This window comes from Neltuma alba, unplaced genomic scaffold (assembly GCF_004799145.2).
Source record: "Neltuma alba isolate B1F8T4 unplaced genomic scaffold, ASM479914v2 tig00006031_pilon, whole genome shotgun sequence".
In the NCBI taxonomy this organism is placed as follows: domain Eukaryota; kingdom Viridiplantae; phylum Streptophyta; class Magnoliopsida; order Fabales; family Fabaceae; genus Neltuma; species Neltuma alba.
This window is the reverse complement of record NW_021634326.1, coordinates 1-24614: the sequence shown is the minus strand read 5'-3', so window position 1 is coordinate 24614 and position 24614 is coordinate 1. Positions and strand designations below refer to the sequence as shown.

Below are 24614 nucleotides of genomic sequence, written 5' to 3'. Positions count from 1 at the left end.
CTCATTCGGAATTAATTAATTAATTAATTAAAACGACGGACTACTACAAAAGTCTATTTTCCGTTGCCGGGAATCGAACCCGGGTCTCCTGGGTGAAAGCCAGATATCCTAACCGCTGGACGACAACGGATGCTTGATGGAAGGCCTTCATTTTTATCACTTTCTTATATAATTCTCTGATACCTTGTATTTAATCGATGGCTAGGGTTCTTTTTTCTCACGCAGCGCGATTTGACAAATCCGCCTTTTAGTATGCCTTTGATCGCCCTGTCCTTACTTTGGTTACTCCTCCATCTTGCTTGATAATTGGAAATCAAATTCATATCAATCAGTAAAAGATTTAGGGATTTGCATTGCATCACATGATCCTCCGCCTGTATTTTGCTTCTGGTCTGCGTTCTCCGTAATCCGCTTTCCGTCTGCGAATATAGTGTGTTCGTTATCCCTTCCTTTCTTCCCTGTCTCTGGAATGATGCAGCTTAGCCAAATCAGACATTCATGTGCTCCACAAAGCATTATCTTTTAAAGCCATATGGCACTTCAAGAGTGCAAGCATTGGTTGATGTGCTCTGTGTTGAAGTGCAGTTTTCTGATGATAAACGAAGAGATTGGTTGTTTACTGACCAGAGCAGTTCCTTTTTCTTAAAGAGAGGAAGCTAGGTTGGTGGGGGAGTATTTTTTAAGGCTTTGTTTTTGCCAAGTTCTGATTCATCTTTGGAACGTCTGGTATTTGGTAACTTTTTTGTAAAACACACAACATTTTAGCCCCGACCACATGTATGTGCCACTACCAACTATGCCGGACCTTTCTTTGACTGACGATTTTTAAGGGTTAAAAGTGGAGGATATTGGAACATATTTTCCTTTAGGAAACTCGTCACATGACCTGTTTTCATTATCTTCATCTTCGCCGGGGAATGCATCTGCGAAGTAGCAGAACATGCATTACAGTAGAATTGCGGATATGGAAGTGATTTTTCTTTTGATAACAGTGGAGGTGAAATTTTTGTGCCTTCTTGTTTTGGTGTAATGGAATCTGAAAGGAAATGACAGATAAATAGGAAATACAATTAATAAAGAGATCTTGATGACAACAATCTAATGATAGCAAAGTAGCTTCTGTAACTCCGGTCAAAAAAAAAAAAAAGTAGCTTCTGTAACGTGCAAAAAAAAAAAAAAAGATATAATATTTTATTATAATCTTATTAAAATAATACTTTATGAGTAAAAAAAAAAAAAACAACCCCCCTTCCACGGTGAGTTGAAATTTGGGGGGGGGGTTAATTAACGAAGAAGGAAAAAGAAGGGGAGGGACGACTGCAAGATAAATAGGATAAGGCGTAGGCAGTGGAAAAAATTGAACCTGGGGCTATTAAATACATTCACCCCAGATGATTCTCAAGTGGAGGGAGCAGACGGAAGAGGAAGAGAGCAAAAGAAGAGAGAAGAGAGAGAGAAGCATAGAGAAAAAAGAGAGAGAGAGTCGAGTTGCAGAGTACCTGACGGTTTTGGAGATCATTTAGGTACACAAAACTACTTCTTGTTATCATATTTTCTTTATGAATATTTCCTATATATTTATAGCTTTATATTATTAGTATTATTATCATGTTTAGAGAAAATTTTACCGTTTGAGTATAGAGTAAATATGGAGTTTTGACAATATATGACCGTAGAAATTTAAAGATCCATTATTAAGGAATTTTAATCGGTTTATTTTGTTGAATGATTACTTTGAGAATTTTAAACTAAGATTTTAGTTGAAAAATTTGTTATTTAGACTTGTAATATGTTTTTACCGATTAAATTTGAGTTAAATAATTTATTTGAGTTATTTAATATATTATTGAGGTTTTAATCGGTTTAAATATTGAATAAGTTAAAGATATATTGTTGAAATAATTTTTGAAGGCTTGAAAAATTATAAATTGAGAATTTTGTAAAATTAAATAAAGCTATAGTTTGTTTATAATTAAATATATATATATATATACTTTTGTTAAATTTAAATAGCCTTATATGTAAATTATTTTTCAAAATAATTCTATTATAAATGCCTAGATTTGGGAGAGTTAATATGTTTATGAAATTTTGCGGGTAGTCTTAGAATTTTAGAGTAGTTCTGGAGTAATTCTGAGTTTATATTAATAAATATTTATGTGCAATTTTGTAGACTTGAGAATTTTGGAGTAATCTTTGTGTGAATTTTTGTAAGCTAAAGAGTATCAGGTAACTGAAAATTCTTTCTTGTACATGTGAATTGTGTATGATTATATTGTGGATTTACTAATTTTTATATCATACTGAAAAGTAGTATTATGATTTCAAATAAATGTTTTGATATGTTATTTGATTTTGTCAAGATTTATTGCTATTAATTATGATCAATGTTTAAATATATTGATGGCTGAGGAATTGTCATGAGTTGTTATTAAATGGTATATAAGTTTTATTGCTATCTTATCTTTAAAATATTTGAGGACGTATTTATGATGTAACATTATTGGCATCTGACATGCATTGTTGGGCTAAGGATAGAAGGAGATTGCATGGATATGAAATTACCACGTGGTATGCCATCACTCGGTGCACAGTGGATGGCACTTGTCAGGGCCCCTTCTTCCATGTTTTCCTTTGGCCGGGAATTCATTGGAGCTGTGGGACATGTGACACCTCCCTATTCACAAAGGAGGGGAGCCATAGTCCGAGCTTGAGCTCTATATCTTTGGCCGGATATATCTCTAGTATCGGTGAGCTTGGAATAATTCAGTAAAATGGATTAGTTCCTATCGGACTATGTGTTAGCCTATGGCTCCAGTCAGCGGTATAAGGGTGGACGGTGATATAAGGGAGGCAACATATTGCATTATTTTTGGATATATTAGAAAAAGGATATTGGTATATTGTTGAAAAAAATGAAATTGAATTGAATGTCTCAAATCCGTGATTTTTAATATATTTATATACACACATATAAACAGATCTTTGGTTTATCATATGTGATTTGCTTGTATAGGTTAGAATTTCAGTAGTTACTGAGACGTTTGAGCTCATCCCCTATATTAACAATTTTCAGGCGAAGGATCTAGTAGGAATCAAGGGAAGGCACCAATGGAGTGAGCCGTGAAGGCTTTTGTGCTCCTCAAACACATGCTATGTTATATTTTTATTTGCCATGACTATAAGACTAATAGTTTATGTTGTTAAGTTATGTTAGAAATGTTTTGAAATTTTGACTTAATTGCAGTATTAAAAGTATGTATGGACTTTTAAATTAAATATTTTATGGCGTATATTGATATAATTATGTGAGGTGTTACAGCTTCTAATAATAAGTTTGAGAATAATAAATAACAGCAATTTACTTGTTATTAAAATTTATTGGTAATTATTATTATTATTTTTGTATAATCGCTTGTAATCGGACTGTAGTTCACTCAAATCTCATTCAATCAAAATGGTCAAATTTGATAATAGATTAAATGCAGAAACCATGATCAAGATATTTATGTTGATTGTGTCAAATTTTCAATCACATATGATTATGAGTCTTTTTTTTTTAATTTCATGTGAATTTGTAATTAAATGTTATTAAACGTTAATATTTTAAAAATAGGATATATAGTTATATGTAATTAGAAAGCCTAATATAATGAATATAAGAAATTTGATCTAAGTATTGCTCATAGATTAGTACACTTATAATTTTAATATTACTTTCGATTCTTAATATAAGATTTTGTTTGATTTTTATTTTAGTCATAAATACAAAATCTCAATCCATATTGTCTCCCATATTTATTCATTTTTTCTCAAGGAACTCTTTGTAATAATAATAGTTCTAACCAATATACTTGAGTAATAAGGATATTTTAAAAAAAAATATATTTATTTATTATAAATAATTATAAAGTTAACTTCCCTTAATTGTCGCTTTGGGGTTACTCCAAAAATTAACCAAATTAATGTAATATAGTACACAATCCGGGTCGTATTCACTTTGAGGAGCCGAAAATAAAATTAAACCCTAGTAAATAAATGCTAATAACCTAAACTATAAAAAAGGATTTTTTGATTTTGAAAAATTGCTAATTAAATGCCTTGAATTAAATTGAAATTAAAATAATTTTTTTTTGTTTTTATGTAAAAATGATTAAAATGAATGAAAATTAAAGAAATGAAAATGAGACACACAAATAACACTGATAAAAATCAATCATCCAAATCAACAATTCAGGCAATCATCACTCTAAAAGATGTGGGAGTTAAAACAATGAATTAAGAATTATAATTAAGCTTTTAGTCCAACAACCGAGCCACCTCAAATTGCCTCAAAATATTTTCCTAAAAATTTAAATTACTAACTGCAACCAGAATAGTAAAATGAAATTAAAGATACTAAAAACCAATACTTAATTAAACTCTTAAATAAAAATAAATAGAATTAAAACTAACAAGAGACAATATGATCCAAGATTCTAAGTCACTTTAGAAAATCACAATATATTAACTCCAAAATTAATATAAATGTCATGACCACAACATTATAATTGAAATCAAAGCTATAAACAGCCAATGTCAAATGCTAAACAATAATCCAGTTAAAATAATCCCCAAATATAATCAGGTTAAATAATATAATTATCCCAATAATCAGAAAAACTATCCTAAAACCTAAGAATTGTTAAACAATTATTGAATAGGAAATTATAGCAACTAAAACTCCCTTTTAAAAATCCAAGCTCCTGTCATTATTGTTGAATTGGACAATCATGACTTAGCCACGGTTTGCCATCAAATTCGCTGCCACCAACAATTCTTTATTGCAAGCTTCCATGGGAAGAAGGACGGACTGATTTTGCTGTCTCACTCGTTCTGTGCGCTGGCAAGGAGAAGAAGAAGGTGAAGGCGTCGTCGCTCACTGGCTCGTCGCCCAGCTCCTGCTTCTCGCCGTCACGAGCTCGTGTTCCGCTTCGCGTCCTGCTATGTTTTGTCTCTTTTTCCGCCGCCCACAGCTCGTTCCGTCTTCAGGAAGAAGTCAACTATGATGATGGTCTTGAATGGAGGTGGGAGAGGTGATGATGATGGATGGATGATTTCGCTTCTTCCCCGTCGAGCTCTGGACCTCACTCTGTTTCTCCCCTGGTGCCGCTGTCCGTGCGTCTTGCTCTGTTTCCTCCAGCCGCGCCTCCAGTTTCTGTTTTTCCGCTTTTTCGCTCGTGTTCTTTCCTTCCGGGTCCTCTTCCGCCTAATTGAAGAAGATGGATATTAGGTTAGGACAAAACGTTGCGTTTTGCCCCCACCTTATTATTATTATTTTTCTTTTTAATTTAATTTTTTTTTAATCTTCCAAGAATCTGCAAACAAAATTTAAGGATAAGGTAGTATTAATTGTCCTCAAAAATCAATTAATCACAATTAAATCAAAATATGATAATTTTACCCCTATAAAATAATAATTCAAAATAAAACATATTAAATCCATTAACAATCAATTAAGGTCAAAAGGGACTAATTAAGTTAACAAAATCCATATAAAAGATATCAAAATATATAAAAATAATTGAGTTTGTCAAACTAATTTAAATAATTTTTTAATTTATTCAAACCAATCAACTAAGTTTTGTATTGTAATTTTTAATACTGTTATAACAAATGGTTTAGAGCGTTTTTTTTGTTTTTGGCTAGAACCCACGGCAGAAAAAACACCCTCAACATCAACCAGTAGCAACGGATTCTACCAATCTTCTCCTCTACACCATAAGATGAATCTGATGGCTTTTATTCACGCGCTTCCTACGCACGGCAAGAGTGGCACGGGAGGGGATCCGGGTCCTCTTTCATCGTATGGGACAAGTTTTCTCTCTCTCTCTCTCTATTAACGCTATGTTTGGCTCGACGGAGGGAAGGGGAGGGGAGGGATTTTAATCAAGGGAAGGGGAGGGGAGAAAAGGGGAGGGTAGCTACAAAGGGAAGGGAAGGGGAGGGGAGGGAGGGATTTTAATGATCTCCTGTTTGGATTGATTGGAGGGGAGGGGAGGAAGCAATTTTAATAATACCTTATTTTGTTCTAAAAAAAAATTGACTATTTTAGCCTTATAAAATTTAAATGAATTTTCTCACTTTTTATTTTGTTAAGATATAACTATATATATATATAATACAATTCACTAATTTTGATTTACAAGATACAGTCACACACTTATAGAATATCAAGACAAAAAGTCACAAGTGATAGATTTCAATCAGAGAAAAGACCTTGAAGGTGAAAGAAAATACCAACGGCCTCTTAGAATTAGAAGAAGAGAAAAAAAGTTTACAAATGCTCACTAATTTTGGAGATAATTATCTTAATAACCTCTTATTAGATGTTCAAAAGAACTCTATTATGTAGAAATGTTTATGATTGATTAGAGGTTAACAAATCGAAAGGGCATATAAGGAATTAAAATATTATCTCTCACCTCCCCTCCAAAAAACCCCACTTTTGGAGGGGAGGCTAGAAGGGAAGGGGAGGGGAGAAGAACCCCTCCCCTCTTTAAAAAACATCTTAACCAAACGAGGAGAGGGGAGCTCCTCCCCTCCCCTCCTAAAAAATTATACCAGCCAAACAAGGAGAGGGGAGCAACTTCCCTCCCCTCCCTTCCGAAAACCCCGTACCAAACATAGCGTAAGTGTGACCTATCTCAGTGCTCGGAACTAGAGAGTCAAATATACCTCCCTTCGACATCTCACCATCTTGTTCTCCAAGGTTTGGGCCGGGAAGTAAATCTGTTGAATTTAATCATTCACTTACTAGTAATCACGCTCGGAGCCTCCTAAGTTTTGCTCATTCTCGATAATCCCTAGCTTCATCGCCTCTCAATTTTTCCTTCGCACTGATAATCGATGGCAACAGCCATGGTAGAGGATAGCGGCTTCGAAGATGACCAGTTGGCGTCGATGACTACCGACGACATCGTCAGAGCATCCCGTCTACTCGACAACGAGATTCGAATCCTGAAGGTCTGATATCCCCTCTCTAGTAATCTCTTTTCATTTGTATATACTTTCGTTGCCTACTCTACTTCTGGTTACTGTATAGCGTAGCTGTTAGGGTTACCTATTTGATTGTTCTCGCCAGTGTCAAATATGCTAATATCGATTTTTTTTTTTCCTTCCAATTCTTCGAAGTCTCGCGGTGAATTCTTCATACTCCTAGACGTCAGAATATTAATAGATTGCTGAATTTTTTTTTTTTTACTCATACTTCTCACCTTTCTATTGATGCAAAATGTTCACTTTCTATATCCTGGTAAATTGACAACTGGTTCTCCTTTCTAGGCCTTCTGGCATAATTGATGTACTTAATGCAGGAACCAACTAATTTGAGTAGATAGATTAAAGATGTTAATTAAATTAGTTAATATGATTTTTATTTTGAAAAAAGTAAAAAAGCACTTAATTATTCTTGGGAGGGGTCAGTCTCGGAAAAAATTGGTGAGCATGTGAAATAGGTCTTACATATGGGGCTAATATTCTAATTAAGTCTTTATATTAAGGATTAGAGTATTAAGTTTCTGGTTTTGACTTCTATCGTTTTGGGATGAAGGAAGAGTTGCAGAGGACTAATCTGGAGTTGGAATCATACAAGGAGAAGATAAAAGAGAATCAGGAGAAAATCAAGCTCAATAAGCAATTGCCCTACCTTGTAGGGAATATTGTGGAGGTAGTTCACTGCTTTTATCCTCGTTGCTAATGTGCATCACTCTTATTTTCATTACAGCCTTGGTGTCCATCGTTCAGTTATTTTTATGATCCATAATAGCCTGCTACACTGAAGACTAAGATTTATGTCAAGGCATGTTAAGGTATTTGCACATTTGATGGCGAAGATATGTTTATCTGGTGAAATTCTGAGACCCAATACCTAGTAATATTGCTGTTTACAAAATTAAAGCCCTCTCTTGATATTTCTCATATGTTTTTTTTTTTCCCCGTTAAATTCATTTATCTTAACCTCCTAACAATTGAGGCCGTATGGCCCTTTGTTAGAGAAAATGCCAATGTGCAGTATACCCTGGACCATGAAACGGTAAAGGTTGCGTTATGTGTATTGATGTTTTGGATTTGCACTGAGTAGCAAATTAGAAGGCAATTGGATGCCTTTTAAACATCAATCTGTATTTTTTATTTAAATTTTTCGAGTAAACTTCTCTCTCTTCCCCTTGGTAGTGATTTACTAGCTTATTCTTATGTCCCACGTTCTCCTCAAATTGTGACCTTTTTTTCTTTTTCCAGATATTGGAAATGAACCCAGAGGACGAAGCTGAAGAAGATGGTGCCAATATTGATCTTGACTCACAAAGGAAGGGTAAATGTGTTGTACTAAAGACATCTACTCGACAGGTGACATAGATGATGTTACTTTGTTTTGTCATCAAGGAAATATAAGCCTTCATATATACTTTTGGAATTATCTGGTGATGAAGAGCCTCTTGTCTTTGTTACGGCAATCATAAAATCTAATTGTGCTTTGTTTCTACTCCAGACAATCTTTCTTCCTGTTGTTGGGCTTGTTGACCCTGATAAGTTAAAACCTGGTGATCTGGTCGGTGTTAACAAAGATAGCTATTTAATCTTGGATACCCTGCCTTCTGAGTATGATTCTCGAGTAAAAGCCATGGAAGTTGATGAAAAGCCAACTGAAGACTATAATGACATAGGTGGATTAGAGAAGCAGGTGAGGTGTAATTATTGGCTGAATCTATTGTAGCACACTATTTTTGGCAGGTTAACGTGGTTCTCTAACATCGTCTTTGTTGACAGATTCAAGAATTAGTTGAAGCCATTGTTTTGCCAATGACCCACAAGGAAAGGTTTCAGAAGTTAGGAATTCGTCCGCCAAAGGGAGTGCTCTTATATGGGCCTCCAGGGACAGGGAAAACATTGATGGCTCGTGCTTGTGCAGCACAAACAAATGCCACTTTTCTGAAATTGGCAGGCCCCCAACTGGTCCAGGTGTATAATTCGTAACCAATTTCTGTCCTATTTTTTCAATTTTGAGTATTAGCATGGCTAATGATTTTATTGTGGTTTGTTTGTCTAGTTTTTTGTTTTTATTTTCTTTCTTGTAAGTTTAAGTAGAGTTGATGTCTTGACTTTTGCCAATCTTTAATAATGCACCGGGAACCAGGTTATACATTATTCTCCTTTGTTTTCCTGCTTGCTAACATGCTGGTGATGTCTCGTATATGCATTTTGGTGTTGGAGAGGTGATGATTGTATGAAGATTATTTTCTTAACTTTCCACATTCCTTATAAAAACACGCTTCAGCAATTTGTAACTGATAATTTTCTATCTCCTGCCCATATTTGTTGTCTGTCTTGAGTTTATTTATGAACTCTGTATTAATGTAATTTGTACTGGGTTTGAAGTGCTCTTACCTGGAATTGTTGTACAGATGTTCATAGGAGATGGAGCAAAGCTTGTCCGTGATGCTTTTCAGCTGGCAAAAGAGAAGTCTCCCTGCATTATATTTATAGATGAAATAGATGCAATTGGGACAAAGCGTTTTGACAGGTATGGTGAATACTTATGAGCAGGCAAGATTTTACATCTACTTACATGTTCTGTTAGTGTCATTTGTGATCGGATCCCTTCAATACTGGAGTAATCTAGGTCTGGGCTATTCAGCATTCTTATGACATGACTTGTTGCTGATGTTTGCCTGCAGTGAAGTAAGTGGAGATAGGGAGGTACAACGAACCATGCTAGAATTGCTCAATCAGCTTGATGGTTTTAGCAGTGATGAAAGGATTAAGGTTTGTTGTCATTTGTTTTTCTCCATGCACCTGTTATTTGCTTATTTATGTACTCAGAGAGAACTTCATAAAATTTGCTGTTGTTGGGTCTGCATATTAGACTTCCGAAAACCTATGTTCTTGGATTAGTCCCTCAGCCTAATTTTTACAACTAGCTGGTCTCTTCTTATATTTCTAGTTGGAATTCAGGAAATTGAATTGTTGGTTTAATGATTGTTGTGATTTGCAGGTGATAGCAGCAACAAACCGTGCAGATATTCTTGACCCTGCCCTTATGCGTTCTGGTAGGCTAGATCGTAAAATTGAGTTTCCACATCCAACTGAAGATGCGAGGGCTCGAATTCTGCAGGTTTGCTTTCTTATGGTTCTATCTGCTGTCGTTATTTCTAACTTAAGTTCTGAACAATCGATCACTGCTATCATATGGATATTTCAGATCCACTCCCGAAAGATGAATGTTCACCCAGATGTCAACTTTGAAGAACTAGCTCGGTCCACAGATGATTTCAATGGAGCACAATTGAAAGCTGTCTGTGTTGAGGCTGGCATGTTAGCCCTTCGACGTGATGCCACTGAGGTTGTTCTCTTTGCGATATGCAACTTATTGAATATTACGTTAAATACATGAGGCCATTCCTGCGGTGACAATTCTGTTTAGAACTGTTGTTTAACTTATTTTCTATATCTAAGGATTGGGTTGTTGATAAAGCACGATGGCGTCGTGTGATTCATGTAGCTGACCCCACCTAGTGGGATAAGGCTTGTTGTTCTTGTTGTTTAACTTATTTTCTATCCTGCCATTACTATAAGCACGAACATAATCAGTGAATTCTCCTTGAAGTCATGTAATATTTGCCAAATGTGTTTCACTCTTTTTTGGAGGAGCTTAACTGGAATGCTCATCAAACTAGAATCTGTTCTGTTGCGGGGATGATCATTAATCTATATTTTGTACAATTGCAGGTCAATCACGAGGACTTTAATGAAGGTATTATTCAAGTTCAGGCAAAGAAGAAAGCCAGCTTGAATTATTATGCTTAGGCTGGATTCTGGAAGAGAAGTTTCAGTTCGCACAAAGCATTACTTGTATCTTATAGGCTATAGCTCGCCATTACTATCCCTTTAGGCCGTCCATTTTTTTCGCTTCAGAAAAACCGAATGTGGTTGTGAATTAGATTTAGCGATAGATTTTGAGGCATTTCAACGGAACGTGGGCTAAAATAATTAATTATGGATACTCTGCGCTGTAATTTACTTTATTTCCAAATAGTTAATGATGGATATTAATGGCTGCATCGTTGGCAGGACCCGGCAATCTGTTTAGAAGAAATGCGGGCCTGACTAACGCTGATCGGACGAGGTGAAGATGAAATATAAAGATTATAAAGTTTTCTTCAAGATAATGTTTATTAGGGCTAATATAACTTTTGTTTTTAAAATTTTATTCTTATTTTGATTTTCGTTGATCAATTTTTTTTAATTAAAATATTAGTTCTCATATTTTATTAGAAATTTAGACCATTTTGTTTCTAAAGAGATCAAACCTAAGAGTAAATTGGAAAGAATAAAGATTATATTAACTACTATAATTGCTTGATAATTTGTTTTTTAATTTTTATTGAAAGAGTTTCTTCATATCTCTATTATTGTTATATTTGGCCGGGAAAAAAGAACATCTCTATTATTATTATTATTGTTATAGCCTCGAGCCCTCGACTGCATACGCGGTGGTGGGTGACGGAGTTGAGATAATATTATCGCGCGGAATTCTGATTTAAGGATGGTAGTTTGAAGGCAGTAAAAAGTATTTGTAAAGTGCAAACTGTCAAATTGTTAGATAATATGTAATTAATCTGTTCATAAGATACTGTGCCACACTCAGGATCCTAAATAGGAACAAAAAATTGACCCCTCAGAGAAGAACCTGAACTGGGAGAGGTGGACCAGGATATCTACGTAACTTGCTGTTTGAAAGCCTGTAGGCACGAGTTTGGCACTTGACTTGAATCCATAGGCAAGGTAGATGGACGTTGCATGTTGGATTCCTTCATTCAGATGGATGCTGCCATCATCGGGCACGACCTCGACCTCAAAACTTCCATATTGGAACTCAACCATTACCATTTATATGAAAAAATAAATAAATTATCAGTTACCAGAACAATAAAATAAAATCAGAGAACATGGAAGACATATAAATACAGTTGGAGGCCGCTGAGGTTGCTCCGTCTCCCACAATGTGCATCCTGAACAACTCTGAATTTTAATTTTTTCTCTGCCTCTAATTTGGGTGCCACCTGCTGCCGTCTTGAAAATGACGCAGAAGAATATTCAATTTACACTGTATATAACCCCGAGAAGCAAAGAAAATCTTCCTTGCCTGAAGCCTGAAAGCATCAAACAGTATCGACTACTTCGACACCTTCATCCATCAACGACTCCGTTCTGTTCCCCAATGTGTGTATTTGCCGCCCCCTGAACGGCCGGCCGTCACAAGCAACATTAAAACAAGTTCAAGATCATGACATAACACAGCACCAATTAAAATTAGAATATGTAGTGTTGTTTGCGGTTGCGTTGGAATATACTTAAGGTGCGAGACTGATTCTCTTTAATTAAAATGATGATCGTGGATGGAGCTTGGGAGGAAGCCAAGTGGGATGATGGGAATAAGAATAAAGGTGTTTCTCTGCCCACGTTCACTTTAACCTCTCCTCAAGCTCGGTATATTGCAGTTTTGTATTTAGCCTCCTTCGATTCCAAGTCCTCCATGCAGCCTCATTAGTTGGCCCGCTCTTTTATTATGATTGTTATTTTAATAATGTAGCGAATGGCGCAGCGAATAAATGCAGTGACACACAATGCGAAATGAACGAGGCATTAAAATTGCTGAGAAGATTGCGAACTATGCAATCCAGCCCGTCATATTCAACGCCCCTTATATTTGTGTAGGGATATTTCATGTGAGGGTTAAGTGCGAACATATAAAATGTTAGGAATGGGAGGGTGGGAATATAGAATTTCTAAGGATGTGAAAGCCAAGAAATTTGGGAGTTGGTCAGAAAAGGTCACCAAGAAAAACAAGGAACAGTGGAAGACAACGCACATGCCCCTGTAAGCCAGGTTCATGCATGCATGCTTGCTTGCGTGCCCTAGGCAAAGTATTCCTTCCGCAAGAGCCAATGAATGGAAAAATAATGACTGGGTCGAATTTTCTTTTTCAACCATTTTATTTTTTTATTTTTTTGGTTCAAGACGGTTTGATTATTTTTGGACTGAATCCTCTTTCTTAAATGAGCCCTGACCGTCAATGACGCTGTCAACAAAATTCTAGGAATTAAAAAAAAAATACTAATTCCAGTTTTTGATATTTGATATAAGAGTTCGTTTGACTTTTATTTTGATTCTAATTATAAGACCTCAATACATTTTGATACTGTTTGGTACGAAGTATTGAAAATGAGAGATAGAGATTATGATAGAAATCGAAAAAATAGTATTTAAAATGAGAGATTACTTGTTACATACGATTAGACAAACTTATGTATATAGAATTGAGGAATATTATAGGGAGAAGTGATATTCTCAAATCCTACTTTCATGAGTTTGTCTAATCTCACAGAACAAATAATTACTTATGCTAAAAACTTTTTTAATGATTTTTTAATTACAATTTTAGTATCTATTCTTTCTTTTAATGTTTCATACCAAACGAAACCTTCATCTTTCACTTTTATCTACTTTTTCTTAAGATGGTTCTTATAATAATAATAGTTCTAATAAATCTATTTTATTAGCAAAAATATTTTTTAAAAAATAACACTTATTTATTATAAATAATTAATTTAATTAATTTTTTTAATTTATTAAGGAATTTAGAGGCAACCAAAATCTATGCGCAATTAATCTGAGCCGTCCATGTGTATTGCTTGGACAGCCGTGAGCCGTTATTGGTAGTCGCAGTGGTAGTCCAACCTTCAATCCAACTGTTTAGGCACAGATACAGAAGGGAAGAAGTGATGTTTTCAATCCAAAATTTTCAACCATCTTCTCATGTCACTGCTAAAAAGAGTTTAGATCTCACATGCACACGTCGATTTTCTCGCCTTCGTAGCTTTTTGTGTGGGAACGGTGCCTGTCGTGATTACCCGGACGCATTTATACGGTGTTATCACCATCTCCGGCATTAGGGTTTTGAAGCTTCGTCTTTGTAATGGGCCTTGGCAATGACAACGACGTGGTCGTTGACGACGGCGATGAAGGTGGTGCCGATACCGGCGGTGCAACCAAGTCATTTGGCTCCATTTCTTGCTCTATTTGTCTCGAGGTCGTTGCTGACAATGGGGATAGATCGTCGGCCAAGCTTCAATGCGGCCATCAATTTCATCTCGGTAAGTAAATTTGTGGCTAGAATAGTTAATTCCATTATTTCTCTGTTTTAAAATCTGTGCATTCGAGCTTGGGATGGAAAATATTACGGAATCAGAACCTGTGTCTTCCTATATTGTTTAGTAATGGCTACATCCGGTTTGAATGTAATGATCATTTCTGCGTGCTAAGGCAGCCTAACTAGATTTGCAGTGTTACAATTATGGTTTGATTTGACTTTCTTCGGACGAGGATTGTAAGCATGAGAAGGAATTAAAACCAGCTTGTTATAAACTTCTTCTGTGCTTATATGCTCATCAACATTCCTCCTTATTAGGTATTAAACTAAGAGCGAGATCCAGGCTGTAGAATCCCCATTGTATGTATGAAAGACGGAGGCAGAAGGAGAGAAAACCCTTGAATAAAATGTAATTAGCTAGTTCTAACCTATGTCAGTCTTTGTATTCATGGGACGAAGCTGCGATGCAAAACATTGAAGACTCAAAATTACAGAATAATATCCTATTAAATACACAACCTGATAACCACAATCATAGGTTGTAATTTACCAAACATGGATAAAACACATGTTAAATACCACAAACCCACTATCAAGTCAGCATATCTACATCCGGATAGTTTTTACTCAATGGGGTGCTTTTTGTGATTTTGAGCAAGCCAAGAATGGGGAGGTATAATCAAGAAGTTTTTGTGGAATATGAATATATGTCTTCTGAGAACAATGAAATGTATAATTACAAGTTTGATTTGTTATATATGTCAGATGCTTTGCTAGCTTGTCTCTATAAAGTGAAGCAAGCTCCGTGGTGCAATTTTAGGCATCGAGATTGATTTTCGAGATGTACCGTCAGTAATTGATTCAAAAATTTTGATTGTGTGCGAGTGAAGTTTGGGACTAATCTGAACTTCGTTGGGTATGTGGTACTCAAATTGAGACATTTCAACTACCTTGCTGAAAATTTAGCAGGATATTGGGAAAATATTTTCACTTGCCCTATCTCTAGCTGTAAATACTTGCTGCTGCCAATGTAAATTGATAAGAATGAGGAAAGAGTATATTGTAATTTAATATGTTATTTGTGAAGGATTAATTTGGAGCTCAAGAAAGTCACCAAAGGAAAGTAGATATATTGATAAATTATTCTTGTTGAATTAGGTGAGATTTTGGAGTGCTCAGAACAAATTTGGAAATATTGCAGGCCCATAGTGGTGCTTTACTTAATGATGCTTAATAATGTTGTGAAGGCAATATTACGTTCATGTTTTTCTATAATGAACTTTTGACAAACCATATGCATTGTCTTATTCTTATGTTGATGATTACTTTGTTTAAATAATTCAGATTGCATTGGTTCAGCATTTAACGTAAAAGGGGCTATGCAATGTCCTAATTGTCGGAAGATTGAGAAAGGTCAGTGGCTATATGCTAATGGTTGTCGGTCATATCCAGAATTTAGCATGGATGATTGGGCGCATGATGAGGACCTTTATGATCTTAGCTACTCTGAAATGGTATTGGTTCAGTTTGTGTTGTAATTTATGCTTACAAGAGATAAGTTCTGGCCATATAATCATTTTTGTCATTTTGTTCTTTTATTGTGCCAGAAGCATGCTTCAGCTTTGTAATCGGATTATCGTGACTTAGGCCATGTGGTCTTTTGGGCTATGTTTTTCTTTTTGAGTAAATTCCTCTCCTGCCATGAGAGATGAGCAATGTCCAAACTTGAGTCCTCCCACTTACTTTGATGATACACGCTTGCGCTGTGAAACCAAGATATGACCATTTTATTCAAGCAAATCTTTGTTTTTTTTTTTTGGGTGCCCAAATAATTTACGATCTATTAGAAGTAAAACTGTAAATGCATTTTTTTTCCTGTCAATCTGCAATTACTGTTAACCCTGTTTTGGCAGTGACCCTGCTTAGGTGAAATTCATACAATTTAAAGTGAACCATAGTCCTTGCTGTTTCATTCTTTATCTGCCTTGCTACTTATGCAAGAGCATTTTGGTGAAATTGGCTTTTTTATGCATGGGTAGTTTGAGAGGGTGTTAATTGTGTGAATCGCTACCTCTAATTTGAGTGCTCTCTTTCTTTTCTATCTGTTTCTACGTGACATTATACTTGATATTTTGATATCGGACTATCAGTTTGATTTCTAAATGATTTTTGCAGTCTTTTGGAGTACACTGGTGCCCATTTGGTAGCTTGGCACCACCTCCTTCATCTTTCGAGTAAGCCTTATGAAATCAGCAAATTATGCATGCATGAATCCTTTCTTTTTAACATCTATTTAAGCTTGTAGCCTTCAGCTCTATTGATAGTGGTATTTATATATTCACTCTAATAACTGTTAGGCTTCCTGTTTGAGTCAATGGGTATTCTTTAGTTTTGGTGGGAAGATCTTACATATGGATTTTTGGGAAATGAAATACAGATTAAAGGATATTTTCATTAGAGAAACACACTCAGAATTTGAAAAACTTCTATATGGTAGAATCTGAAAGCAGTTATGGAGCCCAAAACCGCCTTCAGCTCTGTTGATTGTGGTTTTTGGCTGTGTTAATGTTACATTCTAGCTCTGCAACATTTAAAATTTGGGAGTTACTTTGAAAGGCTGGTTGACCCTTTGTTTTTTATGGTTTCATCCTTATCCAATGTCTGTTTTCAGTTATACACTTTGAATGCTCCAAAAGTAGAAAGGTTTCCAATTTATTTATTTACTTTTCCTGCTTTTTTCAGGGAAGGAGACCTTTCGTCTACTGCATGTAAGATCCTTTTCATGGCCACAACGATTTCCATTTGGACGTAGTTTAATCAGTTGTAGTTTTAAAGTTGCATTTGACTGAATATGTTCATCTTTACTGGAATGATGGGATGCAGATCATGATGTACTGGGACAACATGCTATGTTTGCCGAACATACAGCGGTATCATCTGCTAGCCATCCATGCCCATATATTGCTTACTTTGGACCTGTGCATCCCTCCTCATCAAACTCTGGCGGAACTGTTTCAGAAGCGTCTAACTACAATCATTGGAATGGCTCATCTTTACCTAGTGAGATGCCAACCTCCTATACATTTCCTGCTATGGATCTTCATTATCATAGTTGGGAACACCATTCCTCTACTTTTCCTCCGGCCAGCAGCCGTGTAGGCACTTTTGATCAACCCTCATTATCAACTATTAATCAAAGGCCAGGCAGGGGTGGTTCAGACGTACCAAGATCAAGGTCTTTTATGCATCCCTTCCTTGTCGGCCACAGGTAGACACATCTTCAATCAAGATTGTCAGTATTCGTTTAAATAAAAACACTGCATTTGCCATACCGATTATACTAACCAACCGAATGTAACTTCACGTGAGCCAGTTTGTATTGCATATTCAGTCTTGCAACTACATGTGGACAATCAATTTAGGTTATAAAAGAGGAAATATGTTTTTCTTTTTCTTGCTTGGGAAAATTTAGTCAGGTCAAATATTGACATTGCATTCGTCTATTATGCAGCTCTGCTGCTAGAGCTGGTAGCTCTCTCGCTTCATCAACAATCCCTCCTTATCCTGGAAGCAACGCTAGGGCCCGTGATAGAGTTCAGGCTCTCCAGGCCTATTATCAACAGCATCAGCCAACTGACTTACCCGCCATGCGGGTACCTATTGTTTCTGGAACCCGAAGATCAAACGGTCATAATAGAGGACCAGCCCAATTAGGACAAGTGACCACGTCATCGGACCAAATTGGCTTCTTTTTCATCCCATCTGGTTCATCAGGACGCAATTTTCAGGAAGAAAACCATATAGCTAGCCCCTTCCATGCTCGGGAAAGAGATCACTTGCCCTCGTCATCAATGAACCATACTGATTGGGATTCTGGTTGGGGAGCACAGCACGATGCTGCCAGCGGCTCAGACACTGGTAACAGGTCCAGCGGTTTTCGATTAAGGAATGGATCGGAGAGATTGCCTTCACATAATCGGTGATGCACTTTTAAGGTCCTTGTTCCTATGAAGTAGACTGCCACTATGGAAAACGTGAAAAACTTGTGTATGATTGAGGAATGTTCATAATGATTTGGCCTTCGGGTCTGCTGGCCCTGGAATTTTCTGGTAGACACACGGCAGCGTGATGGACATTGGCTTCCCCTGGCTCCCTTGCCGAAGGGTTTAAAATAAGATTAGGATGGTTTCTCGTGGGCAGAAAAATCGAGCTGGGGCGTTGTCTCGAGTGACGGTAATCTAGAGCAGCTTGCGGTTGAATATTTATGTTTGATAACGATGCTCCTGCAAACACTTTGTATTGATGATGCAACTAAAACAATTTTTTCACGGCTATTCCTTGACAAGTGCTTGTAGACATGCATGCTAAACTTATCCACGATTTGTGTGCTCGTGAGGTTTGCTAAACTTATCTACGATAAGTGTGCTCGCAAGGTCACAACATCTTTCTTATAGTTCTAATTAGAGGCCGATAGAGCCAAAATCATAACTAGTTAATGGATGTATTAAATCATCTGTTACTGTTGTTTTGAAGTATTTTGCATTAAAAAGAAAAAGCAAAGGTGTAAATTTCACTTGACAGCACTAGATATCCAAGAATTATTTTGAATTTAATATTGCTCTAAAAGTCTAAAATCATAACATTATTCCTACCGTTAAAAACGTTGGCAATCAACAACTTTTTAATGGTGAGAAACATTATTGCCAAGATTTTAAATTTTCAAAACGACATCGATCTCCCACGAACTGATGAGTACTGCTTACGAGAACTTTCAAAAGCGTAACATTAAAAATAAATTTATGCCTCGACTTAAAAAAAAAAAAAATTCCTCGATAGATCACAATAAAGATGCATCAAAACTGTTTTCAAAATTAAATATCACATGGCAAGCTCAACGCCAGTTTGATATACAACCAAAACTGTGAACTCATGCGCTAAATTAATCTCGACAAATGATTTCGATGTTCCCTACAACACAATCACCGGCAGCAACGCAGCCAAGTCATCAGCCTTGTATATCATCACATTGCACACCTTTACCCAGATCTTCACAGTCTGCATTGAATCCCATACACAAATAATACGAAAATCCAGAGCGTAGATACTAAGCATCGCAGCACAAAAACTAGACCAATCATGGCATCAGAAACGGAGCCTATCGAGTGTCCTCTGATGTTTCTATTTCACTAATCAATATTGTGCGTTACAACCAATGGATTCTACAAAAGAATCTCAGGTATAGTGTTCCCGCCTATCAATTAACGGAAGCATTACAGTGAGTATGCTCATTAATGTATCAACGATCTCCAGATTCAACAGATCTGCTACGCTCAGATCTCACCTGTCAAATACATGAATGACGTTAGGAGACCCCAACACAAAGGTAGAAATTAGGAATGCCAATCAACTAAGACTCTTTTAGTCGCTTTAGGGCAATAAACATACTGAAGGTGAACGAGATTTTGATGAGCTTCTAGGACTTCTGCTCAAAGTGCGACTCCTGTGACGCGGAGACTGCACAGTACAACAGGACGATGTATAAACTTGTTGCAGAATGAGTTCGTGTTAAATATATCTTACACAGTTACGCCTATTATGGTGTTTCTTTCTTTCTTTCTTTCTTTTTTGAATGCACCCATTATGGTGTTTCTCACTCTTCCCTTTTTCCTCCCACGTTATTGCTTGGCAGAAGGAATACAATTAATGCAAATGTCAATCAAATATACAGTCACAAACGTTCACCCCACTCTTTTAAGATCAACAACATATTGTATTGTAAGCCAAAAAAGGAACACTTACAGATGAATTTGGAGATCTGGATCTTGACAGAGATCTGCAAAATTTTGAACAAACAAATCCGCTTAATATCCAGAATAACCCACCAAAATGTTTATTCCTCAAGCCCACTACCAGTTTCACATCAGAATCCATGACCAAGGGAAAGAAATTGATCTAGCACGGGTCTTACGCAGCAGCCAAGGGAAAAAGTATTTGAGCACAGTATCTCTTATTTATAGTCTCAACAATTGCTACACAATTCATTCCCAGCAGCGCATGATTCCTCAGTAAGGAGCAGGTATATAAACAAAGCCAGCACAATAAGAGAAATCCTAGAGAAAGGACAAGATCAATCCAAGAACTTAGAGCGCAGGTTGCATTGAAGCAGTTTTTGGATTGAAAGAATGCTGATTTGCTATGGATGGTACCACTAGCACTTAGTTCACAGGGATCCACCTTTTAGATTGCAATTCATCCATCTACAGTCATCCAGTCTACAACAGTGGCACACCGTGCCTAACATCAATACACCATTACTGTTATCAATTGTCACAGCATCAGGGTGTTCCAGAGGTGCTCATCAATAGAACTATATTACCTCGACCAAAAAGTTGCAGGCATTTGAGCACCACATGCCATCAAGATCCTAACATGCAGTCCCCAGGTCGCTGTAAAATTCCACATCTAGAAAACAAACAAGTCAACCCTATTGAACATTGTATAGCTTGCGCTCAACCTGTGACCCCCTACAATCCCCCGATCACCTTTGCACATATGAAGAATTGTGCAAACATGCCCATGGGACAACACTACGTTTTATGAGATAGAAAGGATGGATGGAATTACAGTATCGACTTTCAGACAATTACAGGGAAATGAAATATTCCCTCAACTTCGACTTAAAGAAAGAAGGGGAGACCCCACACATGCTATATTAATAACGACAATAGTATAAGTAAAACCCTTGATCGTATGAATAAAGCCATAAAAGACCTTTGTACGAATCTCCTTAATGGGGTGGGGACACATAATAGCAAAGTTCCAATCACAGCACTTCAGACTGTTAATCTTCTATCAAAAAGATTGACACAGTACAACATCAAATAGCCAAACAATGATTAGAGCGACCAAACATTCCTAGCCGGCACAAAAATGTTCATGTAAGTCCGTCCACTTACAAGAGCAGCAACATGGCTCAGCTATGCGCCCCAAAAAAATTAAATAAAATAAAATAGATCAAAGGAGGTAAATACGTTAAAAAAGATTAGGGAGAGTACTTCACGATTCTGCCTGCCATGCTGCATCCCATCTTTGATTAAGAAACTTCAGCCTAGGAGTAAGGGCTGAACTAGTAAATCAGGGAAAGGAATAACTAAACCTTGTCGGCAGGTTAAAATTTATAAACATAGTTTGATGAGCCTATACTTATAGTTATCAATTAGGAGTACCACACTTCTTTACCTTCTGAAAGAAAAGGGTCCAATTGAAATAGCAACTCATTACTTCAAATCAGCAAGCACAAAACTGCATATTTATCCAAGTTAGTTCGAAACTGACCTTGATAATGATCGCCATGAACGTTTTGCCTTTGGAGACGAGCTGGAAAGCAAGAATATTAGGTCAAACTCCTGACTACCAAACACAGACTATTAATTCAAGCCTTCAATGAAATTAAAAGAACCTTCGACTCCTGTCACTGTAGCTAGGACTTCGACTTCGTTCCATGTAAGGACTGCGGCTGCGACTTCTGGAGTAGCTTCTCCTTGAATCACGGCTAGGACTCCTAGAATAACTCCGCCGATCATATTCCCTCACCTAAAATAACAAGATAGAGAAGCAAATGAAAATAAATATACAAATCTCACATATTTTGATATATAAAAGTCTCCCGAAGAGGGAAGAAGAGTAGAAGAGAAACGAGAATAGAGAGAGGGAGAGGGAGAGGGAGAGGCTCACTGCATTCTTCCAAAAATCTCATAAGCAGAGTCCTCTTGCACCTTATTTAAAGACCCTGGACCCTAAAGCCAATTAACTAACTAACCCCTTAACTAACTCCCTTTCATTTATTTATCATATAACATATTTTTACTTGAACATACAATCATTCTTCTCTTTTCCGTTGCCAACTGGAGGTCTACAACGTGCCAACATACTAACAAACCAATTAGAAAACATGCCAAAAAAAAAAAGCCATTACATACCCGTATGTATGCACGAGAGAAGGCATTGCGGAATTCTGAGTCATCAAGCTTCCTAATCTGTTAAAAACATGCAAATACCATTAAAGTTTACAGCATCAACAATAAAGATACCAGTCATAAACTCAGCTGCCGGGGCACATCCAGCTCAGATATGAAACCTTATGATTAAGATTAAAATTCAGACCACTTACAGCATACTTCATATCATCATAGTTTGTATAATCTACTATCCCAGTCATGCCTGCACAAGTTTCAACAGAGTCTAACAAATGTATTCTTAAAATTAAAAAAAAAAATCAACAAAAAAATCATCTCCAACATGATGTGGCAAAAGCTACAATCCACAGGAATGGTCACTATTTCAGCCTACTCCATGACCCAACTTTTGCAAGGTCAGGGCCAGCATGATTATGAATTATAGTATACAAAGTCATCTGCTTACATCAATCAGAACTGAAATCATAAGAAAATATGGGGCCTGTCGTTTAAAGAAAAAGATCACCTTTTCCCCCGAAATAACACTTTCAACAGCTTTGAGATATCCGCTCAAGCTTTTAACAAAATCAGAAATCTAAAAAGCTCATATCATATTTTTCAGGGTTGATAATTTTTTATCGTCCTTATAGTTTGATCCAATTTTGTTTTGGCGCCTATAGTTTCAAATCATTGATTTTAGTTCTTATAGTTTCATAAGGACTTGGTCTGAGTTTAAGCATGTGAATCAAAACCAAAACTCATTAAAAATATAAGAGCAATTCATTATACTCGGATTAAAAATTATTAACTACAAAGATCAAAACCAAGATTTGAAATTACAAGAACCAAAATCAAATTTGATCAAACTATAACTGACAATGGTATTCTCTATTTTTATTTATTTTGACAAGCTACTTTGAGCAGCTTCTAAATTATTTTGAAAAACATTGGTGAAGTGAAAAAAGTGCTTATTATAATGATAACCAAATGTAAAATAAACCAAAAACCTGCTGAGAAAGCTCTCCTTAGGTAAAGCCGGACTGGGACGACACATTTGTAAATTTAGCAGAAATAGATTTTCAGGAACAGAACATTCTCGTTCTTACTAAAGTTGAACAATCATATTACAACTAAAGCCGCATGTGAAATACAGTATATTTTATTAACTTACCACCACGTTCACGGAAGACTTGAGAGAAACACACATCACCAGCCCTACGCATGTGATCCTGAATCATTGAACACTCACAATCAGTAAACATTATACATCCATGCCAAAGGCATAAGTCATACGTCATATAGAACATATGAGAACTGACAATCAATCATGAGAACAAGAACCAAGCAGACCTTCAAGTCTTGCCAAGAAGCCGATGGAGGCAACCCAGTGACCATAACTTCAATAAGAAATGATCATCAGAAACGTTTTTCTTCTATGATACAAAACCAAGAATGCTAGATCAGGTAACAAGTACCGCGATAGTCAGAGCGCCTGGAAACTCCATTGCTACACCACCTCTAGAACTATAAGTACTGTAGCGATCAGCTGATGATGAAGACCTCCGCCCACCATGCGCGAGCTCAACCTACAATGACAGACACCAAAGGGTTGCAATGTCATGTAGCGTCACATATACAGAGCAAAATAAAGGAAAAGGCACATGTCGCTAACCCGCAAACGAAAACCATCAAAATTATATCCATCTCGATAATGAATTGCATCGTCAGCGTCCGAGGGATCTTCAAACTGCAACATAACAACACATTCAATATATGCAAGAATAAAGATGGGAAAAACTTGCAAAACACCTTGCCATCTCCTTATATCTAGAATTCCAGACATACCTCGACAAAGCATAACCAGGTGGTCTTGGAGGGATTTTTAAATCGATGTCAACGATGGGACCATACTACAATCGGATGATGAGGACAATAATCAGAGATTAAATAACACCAATCCTACTAAATACTGGGTATAAGGGGAAGAAGATTGGTACTAAGGAATATTACTTATTGAACATAACATGCCCATTTCACTATGCTAATCTTGAAAAAGCTTCAGCAGGAATATGTGAGTTTTGGGGAACTAAAATTTCATAACTTCACAGACAGAAGGGAAAAAAAATTCTAAAGCCATATATTGCAAGGAAACATTTCAAAGCAAGAGATATGAAATTTAATAAACATTAAAAAAAAATTCAGCAAATGATACCTTGTAAAAAAGATCCTCAACTTCTCTCAAGCGAATATCACCAGGAAGATTGCCAACATAGATGGTGCGACGTGGACCGGCTACTCATTTTTTTCTGAACAACATAAAAAATTATAACCTTTTTTTATTTTATATCAAGAAAATGTTAGACTAAAATTTATTAAATTCAGTAATTAGTATGCGATTAGCATTAATTAGTTAATGCGAATATTCACTCGTATTTTAACAATTAGTCTTGTTGCAATATTATGCGTGG

At 36.4% G+C, this 24614-nt stretch overlaps 2 protein-coding genes, 2 non-coding genes and 1 pseudogene across 5 annotated transcripts; 3 read left to right on the top strand and 2 right to left on the bottom strand.

The window, feature by feature from the left end:
• Nucleotides 1-58: 58 nt before the first annotated feature.
• On the bottom strand, nt 59-130 carry TRNAE-UUC (transfer RNA glutamic acid (anticodon UUC)). Its single transcript has one exon. It is a non-coding gene; the product is annotated as a tRNA-Glu (tRNA).
• A 334-nt stretch (nt 131-464) lies between these two features.
• Nucleotides 465-628, top strand: LOC114749405 (small nucleolar RNA snoR127). The gene has a single exon (XR_003740554.1). It is a non-coding gene; the product is annotated as a small nucleolar RNA snoR127 (small nucleolar RNA).
• Nucleotides 629-6698: 6070 nt separating this feature from the next.
• LOC114749401 (26S proteasome regulatory subunit 6A homolog) lies at nt 6699-11207 on the top strand. Its single transcript, XM_028937905.1, has 10 exons — nt 6699-7005; nt 7592-7708; nt 8281-8388; nt 8531-8722; nt 8809-9000; nt 9444-9562; nt 9717-9804; nt 10034-10153; nt 10241-10381; nt 10768-11207. The coding sequence occupies exons 1-10, from the start codon at nt 6889-6891 to the stop codon at nt 10843-10845; spliced, it is 1272 nt and encodes a 423-aa protein (XP_028793738.1). The 5' UTR covers nt 6699-6888; the 3' UTR covers nt 10846-11207.
• A 2589-nt stretch (nt 11208-13796) lies between these two features.
• Nucleotides 13797-18759, top strand: LOC114749404 (E3 ubiquitin-protein ligase RFI2). 2 transcript variants are annotated; one of them, XM_028937909.1, is made up of 7 exons: nt 13797-14195; nt 15536-15705; nt 16367-16425; nt 16934-16959; nt 17075-17251; nt 17336-17459; nt 17703-18759. In XM_028937909.1, the coding sequence occupies exons 1-7, from the start codon at nt 14018-14020 to the stop codon at nt 18172-18174; spliced, it is 1206 nt and encodes a 401-aa protein (XP_028793742.1). In that variant the 5' UTR covers nt 13797-14017; the 3' UTR covers nt 18175-18759. The 2 variants fall into 2 exon arrangements, with proteins under 2 accessions (XP_028793742.1, XP_028793741.1); XM_028937908.1 differs by having other exon boundaries at nt 13798-14195; nt 17075-17459.
• Nucleotides 18760-19024: 265 nt separating this feature from the next.
• On the bottom strand, nt 19025-23989 carry LOC114749403 (serine/arginine-rich splicing factor SR30-like; annotated as a pseudogene).
• Nucleotides 23990-24614: the final 625 nt, after the last annotated feature.

What these genes read in the sequence shown, in the direction of transcription:
- LOC114749401 (XM_028937905.1), top strand. Translation starts at nt 6,889, where the DNA reads ATGGCAACAGCCATGGTAGAGGATAGCGGCTTCGAAGATGACCAGTTG. An exon ending in ACGAGATTCGAATCCTGAAG is followed by an intron (nt 7,006 to 7,591) that starts GTCTGATATCCC and finishes TTTGGGATGAAG; the next exon opens with GAAGAGTTGCAGAGGACTAA. An exon ending in TAGGTGGATTAGAGAAGCAG is followed by an intron (nt 8,723 to 8,808) that starts GTGAGGTGTAAT and finishes CTTTGTTGACAG; the next exon opens with ATTCAAGAATTAGTTGAAGC.
- LOC114749404 (XM_028937908.1), top strand. Translation starts at nt 14,018, where the DNA reads ATGGGCCTTGGCAATGACAACGACGTGGTCGTTGACGACGGCGATGAA. An exon ending in AGACCTTTCGTCTACTGCAT is followed by an intron (nt 16,960 to 17,074) that starts GTAAGATCCTTT and finishes GATGGGATGCAG; the next exon opens with ATCATGATGTACTGGGACAA. An exon ending in CCCTTCCTTGTCGGCCACAG is followed by an intron (nt 17,460 to 17,702) that starts GTAGACACATCT and finishes TCTATTATGCAG; the next exon opens with CTCTGCTGCTAGAGCTGGTA.